Below are 9,459 nucleotides of genomic sequence, written 5' to 3'. Positions count from 1 at the left end.
ATAAGATGATTTTTGTTGTTATTATTTTCATGTTCTTTGTTATAGGACTTCAAATGAGGATAAATTATTCGATGCGGAGACCGGATAGCGAGAACCGTCCGAATTTGTTGTGCTTTTATTGAGTATTTGCTGCGATTTTGCAAATATTCAGTAAAAGTGCAACAAATATTTAATTAATAATATTTGTTGAGTATTTGATACGCTTTTATTGAGTATTTGTTGCACTGAATATTTATTAAATAATTGAATATTTGCTGCGCTTTTAACTAGTATTTGCAAAAGCACATCAAATACTCAATAAAAATGCATTCATAATTGGATATGCTGCACTTTTATTGAGTATTTATAAAAGTGCAGCAAATACTCATTAAAAGCGCAGCAAATCCGAACAGTTCTTGCCCCCCTCCCCCAAATTGCTGAACTTTTATTTTGTCCGGTGAACGTACGCAACTCTACGTTCAGCCGCCAGTAGAATCGCTCCACGCGTTTTCATTATTTATCGCACGCCCTGACAACTCGACCCGGAACGGACCCAAGATTGCTCGTTATTGGTCGATTTTGCTCGGCAATAACCAATACCGAGCAAATATCTAGCAATACCGAGCAAATACCGAGTTGTACCGAGTTTTTTCTAGCAATGCCGAGCAAATCCCTAGCAATACCGAGCAAATCCCAATCAAATACCGAGTTGTACCGAGTTGTAAAAAAACTCGGTACAACTCGGTATTTGCTTTGTATTGGTCTTCACAGAGCGGTATATCTCTTTTTTGCAAAGCAATACCGAGAAAATTGCGAACATAGTATTACCGGGTTCCGATCCGGGTCAAGTCGTCGGGCCGCGTGGTAAAGAGTAAGAGCACGTGGCGACATGTTATTGGCGGCTGAACGTAGCTCTACGTCCGGTAAGAGGACGTAATAATTGTTCCTAATTGCTTTTGCTTATGAGATATATAACTATTCCTTCCAATGCTCCATATACTGATAACAAGAAATGAGTTTAGAGACGCAATTTATTCCAAAATCCCACAAGATGTTATAAAGTATCTTAAAAGTATATAAAAGATATCTCTCAATAATCAATCTCTTCAAGATCCCAAAAATAATCTCAAATCCAAAATAAAAGAATTTGTCAAAGACAAGCACTTTAAGAGGAGATTCTACCATCTCTTATAAAAGTAAAAAAAAAAAAAATTAGGACCTTAACTGCAATAACTGAGTCTCTTATTCATTTATTCTCAGCCCCTCAAAAAAGAAAAAAATTGTTGTGTCCAGATAGCGTACCGAGCGGTACTGTCGTCGGCATTGGGTGATACCGCCGTCAGTACCGAGCTCGGTACTGAGCGCCTAGTGATGTGACGCATTTTTATTGGTCTCTGAACACATTCGGTGTCCGAACACAATAATTACTCCAAAAAAAGTCCAAAAATATTTTATATTCTGTAATACAAAATCTTTCCTCATAGTAATATCTCATCGCTGCAAGCAGATTGGGCTTGCTCATCCTAACTCAACCTTCGAAGGAAAAATTGTCCTCTCTTCTCTATAGGCCTCATCTGTTTAACAAAAATCACAAGTAAAATCACAGCAACAGTTATCAAATATTGTCAGGAGGAATAACTGAAAGTTCTCGTCCGGATTGTGAGTGTGTACACATTATGTATAAACAGTGTTTACATAGTCTGAACCAAATTATGTATACAAATTATATACAACGTGTACACTCACAGTCCGAACGAGAAGTTCCCATTCTGACTCCGCATTCCGCACGGAATAATTTCTCCATGAATTGAGAACATAATTCTGAGTACTAACAACTAGGCTTTGTCATGGATCTCTCAGACTTTAGAGTACTATCAATATCATTTGATATAAGCCGAGCATCACTAGCTATTCCTTCTAGTCCTCGGCGAGACAATCCTGCACTGTAAATTCCATTCTCTCCTTTCCAGTGATCAGGAAATTTTCGAGCAGGAAGTCCTTTTTCATTCAGGAAGTTCTTCTCGTCCTGCAACAGAAAATTCATAGTATTCTATATCACATTGAGATAGAAATAATTAAACCAAAAAAGTTTCGAAATGATCGCCATATTGTTCTTTTGTGATTAATTTAATAATCACGTAATCTCAGAATATCATGTTGCTCTAATTTAGTGCATCAATCATACGAAGTCTATCCAAAATGTTCTTTATGTTGTATTTGTGATATAAAATTGATCCAAATTTAATCCCTCGATTATAAAAATGATCTTAATTTAATTATAAAGGGATCATTTTAGATTAATTTTATATAGTAGATGGGCTAAATTGGAGCAGTGTGATATTCTGAGATTAAGGTTTTGTTTGAGATGGTTTTCTTATTATTTTTTAAAACAACTTTTTGCTACGAATATTTTTAGTTTGAGAAATTTGTACTGAAAAAATGTTTTAGAAAGCATTAAGGAAGTTGTTCCAAACGAAGCATAGGAACAACTTTCTTACTAATTTTTAAAACTTTTTTTTAGTATAAAATTTTTTTGAACTAAAAAACAATAAGAAAATTATATCAAATGAAGCCTAAGATTTTGTTTGGCACATCTTTCTTATTGCTTTGCTTTTCATATCACAACTATAATTTATGTTTGGTCATTACTTTTTAGTTGTTTTTTGAAGAAAAAAAAATTGTACTAAAAATTATCTTCTATAATAATTTTAAAAATTATTTTTCTTATAGTAATTTTATAAAATAGTAAAAAACCTTTCTCAAACTAAGTCTAAGTTGGCTATATGTGAATAATCTGAAAACTATTTTGAAGTTTAAGACTCAATTAATTGATATTTTCGATAAGGGTGTCAAAATCAAGTTTCGGGTCGAGTTCTGGACGAACTCAAAACTGATACGAGTTCAAAGAAGTTGACCCTAACCCGACCCGGTTATGTAAATGGGTCGGATACTCAGACTCGAACCCGACCCGTCGTGTTACCAGGTTGACTTGACTTGACATGGCTGATGGTTGGATGGTGACGGTGTAACAGCAGATGGAGGGGCTCGCGACGTGGCGGGCACGGGCAACGCGTACATCCTCAGGCATGGGCGGGCAACTCAGACGCGACTCGGGAAGCCTCAGGTGAGTGCGAGCATGAGCGCGGGTGGGTAGCTCGGACGTGACGAGCGAGCATGCTTGGGCAGCGTGGTCAGCTCGTTTTAAAAGGGTTTTCGGGTCAACTCCAATCCGACCCGTTTTTCAAGCAGGTCAAATCTGAGAATCCAAATATGACCCGTTTTAAAATTGGGTTGGGTCTAACCCGAAATTTTCGGACCGGATTCAAATCGAATTTTCGTATTGTGTCAAATGTTGACACTCCTAATTTTCAACCACATATAGTGTGTAGATATATAAACAAAATATCACCTTAAGCCATTTGTTTGCTAAGCTTTTATATCCGGTGGCAAACAATATTGTATCAAAGTAGTGCGATTCTCCGTTGGTGAATTTCACCCAATCGCCTTCTATAAATGAAAGTGCTGGTAAAACCTATTAAAACAAATAAACAAATAGATATTAGAAAAAAAAATACTTTATATAAAAGTAAAAAAATAAATATTTTTATGGAGCATTTTGCAAAGCATTTATTTCTATTGTGGCCATTTATATTTTGCAAAGGTAAAAATTATTATCTGCTATTAATTTAGGGTCTTATAAAGTCCTAATTATAGAAAATTAGAAATATATGGTATGAAGTTGTGCATTGAGATACGTTTGGGTCCACTACAATTTTTTATAAATATATTTATAAAATTATTATAAAGAAAATAACTTATTTAAAAATTATTAAGAAAATAGCTTTCTGACATAAAAAAATTTATGTGATATTTAATCACATAATCTTAGTAAAAAATTTCAATGTTTTAATTAATTAAATTAGCTAAACATATCTGACATTTTAAATCATTTTCTTAAAACATACTAATTCAAAGGGGAGATGTATGCTTCTTTTGGGACGGTTTCTTACTGTTTCTTAAAATAGTTTTTTAGTACCAAAATTTTAAAGCCATCCCAAGGAAAGTCATAAGCTTCGTTTGGGACAGCTTTCTTACTGCTTTCTAACCTAACTTTTTAGTACAATTTTTTTTTTCAAGATTTTGTGTGCGCTAAAACACCGTTTTAATTCCAAACAAAAAAATAGTTACAAATGAAGAAAACTTTTGTGTTAATAAGTAAAGTAGCAAATTTTAAGCTTATATTAAATCCTTGGGTCAAAGTATTCTTACTAAAATTATATGATCATAAGTTTTAAAGTAGTTGGTTTTTTTTTTAAATGAATATTGTTGGGTGCCATAAAATTTTGGTAATAGAGAGATAAAGCTTAACGTCTTAGTTTTATACAAAAGTTTAGTACATATAATTAAGAGAGAAGTTATAAGAGTCCTGCTTTTTTTTTTGTCGAAAACCTAGAAAGAAAAAAAAAATCTCAAAGCCTAGTACAGTTTAAATGATTCTACTAGATTTTGTCATTGATTATAAATAATATTCTTTTCTATGACCGAGAAAGATGTTGTTGTAATATAATAGGCATAAGTTGAATATAACAAATTTCATGGTGAGAGTTGGATTAGTCATGAGACATAGGAGTTGTATGTAAGAGATTTTTTAATGCTTGTTTGGTTGTTCTCTTTTGAGAAGAGGAGGCTAGAGAACAGTAAACTCAATATAAATCTTGGTGATGGCATTTGAAGTTAGTGTTCACATGGACTATGTGCATTGACCTTTCAAGGTAGGTAATGGCATGAGACAAAGTTAGCGCATTAGCGGGTATTAGGCTACTCGAAAGATTGAAGTCGAGTGATAGTAATGGAGAACCATAATTGAACAATAGTGACGAGAATCTTGACTGAATTACAATATTTGGATGACCGTAATACGGTGACATCAGTCAGGTGGAAATAGTGGACATAAGGTCATAATTGGGGAAAGGGAGGCGAAAGAGTCATAGTCAAGCAATGGTGGTCAAAGGGCTCAGTCGGGCAATAGAGATTGGAAGACCATAGTTTGGCGACAACTGTCACAAAATTGTAGTTAGGCGACGTGGGTAGGAGGATTGAGTTAAATGATAGTTGTTTGTTGATTATAGTTAGGTGAAAATGGTGGTAAAAAGATAGTCGTCGGCAGGTGAGGTCAGAAGAATCATAGTTGGGTGATGGTTGTTGGATGACAATAGTCAAGCAATGGTGGTCAGAGGACCATTGTTAGGAGACTGAGGTTGGATGATCATAATTAGGTGACGTTGGTCAATGGACCATAAACGAGTGACAATTATGGGAGGACTGTTGATGGGAATCCAATGTCGGAGGACCGTAGATGGGAAACTTAGTGGTTGAAGGACAAGAACCAAGTGATGATGGTTGAAAGACCAAAATAAATTAGCAATGGTAATAAGGACAACATTCAGGCAATGGGAGTCAGCAGTTCGTAGTCAGGCGACAATGATCGAAAGACTGTAGTCGAGTGATCGATTGATTGTGGTCAGAAGATTGTAGTTAGGTGATGTTGGTCAAAAGACAATAATTGAGCAAAGATAGTTGGAGGAATGTAATTAGACAACTGTTGTCAGAGGACTATAGTTCAACTGTGGTTGAGGACCATAGTTATGCGGCAATTGTTGGAGGATCATAGTTGTGTGATGGTAGTCCAATGATGTTGGTTGGGGAGTGGTGCAATGATATTTGCCTGATGATGTTCTGACGAAGGTGGTTAGGTGATGTGTTCCAATAGTAGCAATCAAGCCATAGTTCGACGACGTTGGTCAAGTGGTGGTCTAAATTTATTCTGATGGTGGCGATTGGGCGATGGTCCTATGGTGGTAGTTGGACAATGTTTCAACAAAGACAATAATAATTGGGTGAAATTCGATGGCGATTGTTATGTGGTAGCCAGACAACAACAAAATATTGGTGCTTATGCGGAGCTTTGAGATTCTTAGAGCCTCTAAGCTCTTTTGAATCTCAAGCCAAGGTCTTAACTCTGACTCCTCCCTTCACTTAAAAAGTGAGGGATATGCCTCATAAATATAAAGAAAATAGAAACCACTATATTGAACGGTTTGTATTGATTATGTCAACTATATGCTATATTTTTAACATTTAAACATCTTAATGATGTCAAAATTAAATGAACTTTAGCATATTGGATTCATCTCATCAAGTGGCTTGATTCAACTATAAACACACGAGCTATAGATCTGGAGATTATTTGATCATCTAATTAGTGTCCATAAGTCTCCAACTATGCTTAAGGTGGTTGATATGGGCTCATTGGACCACTTTTAATATCATTGGATTTGCCTCATCATGATGCTTTCTTTGATAAGTTTTCTAAATCAATATTCAGATGACCTTGAATTTATGTTTGGATGTTTCCAATTCAAATTTGCATCGAAATTCAAACCTAATCTGGACAATTTTCTTAAGATGTGTCAAATATAATACATGCTTAATCAAAAGCAAATTCAATAATTCTAATTGTTTATCCTAACCCAACATTTTTCATAAACCCTAATAGCAATAAAGAGAAATATTTCAAGAGAAATAGAGCTAGATTTCCCAAAAAAAAAAATCACCTGAATTTCACCTTTCTTGATTTTGTGAATGGTCCCGACATCTATAACAGGAGATCTTCCCACAGTGGCCTTGAGGAAAAATGGCCCATCCTTTGGTTTTTTAATCCCAAACTTGGATAAATCTCCATACTTGATGTTGCTAAGCAAAATTAAAAACGAATCAACAATAGTCAGTGGCATATTGTACTTCAAAAGATGCATTCCAAAATTAATCATCTCTTTGCTCATCACCTGAACCTGCAAAATTTTCTCATGTTATATATATTTTCGACATAATGTAATTATAAAATAATATATACGGCATAAATGAAATATAGCACGTATAAAAGAGAAGGAAAAAACGAAAATGAAAGAATTAAGGGTCTATTTGGTACATCTTTCTTGCTGCTTTATTTTTCATACATCAATCACAATTTCGCTTGGCTACTAGTTTCATTCTGCTTTTCATTGTTCTTCAAAAGTTTCTATAGCGGCAACATATTTTTGCAAGCATAGTAGTTATGTTATTTTTCTCGCAACAACTTCACAATCAACTTTATAAAAAGATTGCAGCCATCTCAAACTTATCTTAATAAATGTGCATGAAGAAATTAATTGAGCGCACACTTTATTTGATAAGTCTGATAATATTTTATGATATATTTCTTCCTGTTTGAACAAATTTAATCTTAATTAAATTTATACACACATCATTACATATGATATCTCGAACTTGCGACCCTATGTTGGGAACTAAAGCTCCTAACAATCAAGCTAATATAGTATGCATGCATTCAATTGCCAAACTTTGATGATATATACTCATAGGTTTTTTGAGTTGGACCTATTGAGTATGTTAGCCTACCTACTAATTAGCATAAACAATTATAAATGGAAGTGATTGTAGTTTATTAATGAGGGAAATTTATGTATATAGATAGCAACCTTGCATTGTATTCCTATCATATAAACCTTATATTTGATAATTTTAGTTATTTTTTGAAAGTTTATCAATACATAATTAAATACCTTCTTATTAAATCCCATTTAGTTTTCTTCCATAAATTTTTAAGTTTAGACTGTTTTAAGATATGATTAGCATGAAAAAAAAAAATATGATATAATTTTCATCAACTCAAAACTACTACTAGTACAACAACATTGAGCCTTTATACTACTACTTGGGGTCGGCTATATGAATCATTTTTCTTTATTGTGTCTTGTTTTAAAGTCGAATTCTCATTTTAATCTAATAAATAAAAGCTATTTCTAAAATTTTCTAACCAAGTCATTTTAGGTCTACGACCTCTACCTTTCTTAACATAAGTCAAATGTAATACATCTACTGTTCTAACTGGGTCATTTAAAGGTCGACATTTTATGTGACCAAATTATCTAAAGCGACTCTCTCTAGATCTATTCTTATCTTCCACTCGAGTTACTCTAACCTTTTCACATATATGCTTGTTTTGCATTCTGTCTCTAAGAGTAAAGTCACTCGTCTACATGAGCATCATTATCTTTGCAATAATTAAACTTAATCTTATGTTTCTCTTTTAATGGCCAACATTCTGCGCCATAAGCATTGTGGGTCTCACCACCATCTTATAGAGTTTTCCCATAAGTTTGAGGGATACTTTCTATCACACAACAATCACAATCCCCCACTAAATCTATTACTACTAAAATTACACTCCATGTATTCAGTCTTGGGTCTACTCAAACTAAAATCTTTAGACTCAAGATTGACCTCTATAATTCAAGTTAGTCTAATAATCAACACACTCATTCTCTACTCAGCTGACATCTTTTTAATCTTTAAAATAACATTAAAAAGATTCATAACCTAAGATATTTCAAAAAGCTACCTACGGATTCTGCAAAGAATAATTTTTCTAGTTATAATTTTATACCTCGCCTCTCACACAAATGGAGGTGACGGCGCCGTGGCTGGAAAGATCGTAAGCTATCTCCATGCCCGAATTCCCGCTACCAACAACCAGAACTCTCTTACCTTCGTACTTAGTCCCGTTCTTATAATCCGCCGAATGAATCAACTCTCCAGTAAAACCTTCAATCCCTTCAATCTTCGGCACGTTTGGCTCCGCGTTCTCCCCCGTGGCAGCCACCAAATATCTTCCCACGTACTCTCTCTCCTCTCCATTCTCCACCCTCCTCACCTTCACCACCCACTTCCCATCCCCTTCCCTGAAAACCGCCGACTCCACGTCCGACCCGAACTCCGGCACGACGTCGAACTTAGCCGCGTAGTCGTCCAGGTACCTAATGAACCTGTCCCTGGGCATGTACGTCGGTGAGTCGGCGGGGGGAGGCATGTGAGGGAGTTGGCAGAAGCGTTTGTCGAGGTGGAGTTTCAGGCGGCTGTACGTGCGGTGGCGCCATAAGGAAGCGATGCAGTCCTCCCGTTCGAGGATGAGGTAGGGGATGGATCGGACGGAGAGGCAGGCGGCGGTGGCGAGGCCGGCCGGCCCAGCGCCGATTATTATGACGGGGTGAGCACCATCCATTGCCGGTTGATTGATTGGGATAATTGTATAGGGTAATTGGATTGAGCATTTATTAATGGAGGGAGGAAGGGAGGAAGGGAGGAAGGAGACGATTTGTTAATAATAGCGAGAACGGATTAACCCTTTCGTTGTGAGAACTGAGAATGGACGATTTGGATTGGTTAGCGGGATAAAGGAGAAGAATTGGGTCTGAATGTGTTAACTCAGCTTTATTTAGGAAGAATTTATGAATTTTTTTAATATGTTATTTAAATTTGTCATATATTGTACTTTTTTAGGGAGAATTATATGTATGATATTTATTTTTTATTTATTTATAATGTTAGTCTATGTGTCAACTGCCATTTTTGAAAAATATA

The 9,459-nt window shown here is 35.4% G+C and overlaps 1 protein-coding gene across 1 annotated transcript; it reads right to left on the bottom strand.

Moving 5' to 3' along the window:
- Positions 1-1,807: 1,807 nt before the first annotated feature.
- Positions 1,808-9,100, bottom strand: LOC110093880 (probable indole-3-pyruvate monooxygenase YUCCA11). The gene is made up of 4 exons (XM_028696391.1): positions 8,486-9,100; positions 6,594-6,830; positions 3,389-3,511; positions 1,808-2,005 (listed from the first exon to the last, which is right to left on the bottom strand). The coding sequence occupies exons 1-4, from the start codon at positions 9,098-9,100 to the stop codon at positions 1,808-1,810; spliced, it is 1,173 nt and encodes a 390-aa protein (XP_028552224.1).
- Positions 9,101-9,459: the final 359 nt, after the last annotated feature.

Source organism: Dendrobium catenatum, unplaced genomic scaffold (genome assembly GCF_001605985.2).
Source record: "Dendrobium catenatum unplaced genomic scaffold, ASM160598v2 fragScaff_scaffold_742, whole genome shotgun sequence".
Taxonomy (NCBI): domain Eukaryota; kingdom Viridiplantae; phylum Streptophyta; class Magnoliopsida; order Asparagales; family Orchidaceae; genus Dendrobium; species Dendrobium catenatum.
Note: the sequence above shows the minus strand (reverse complement) of the source record. Positions and strands in the feature narration are given on the sequence as shown.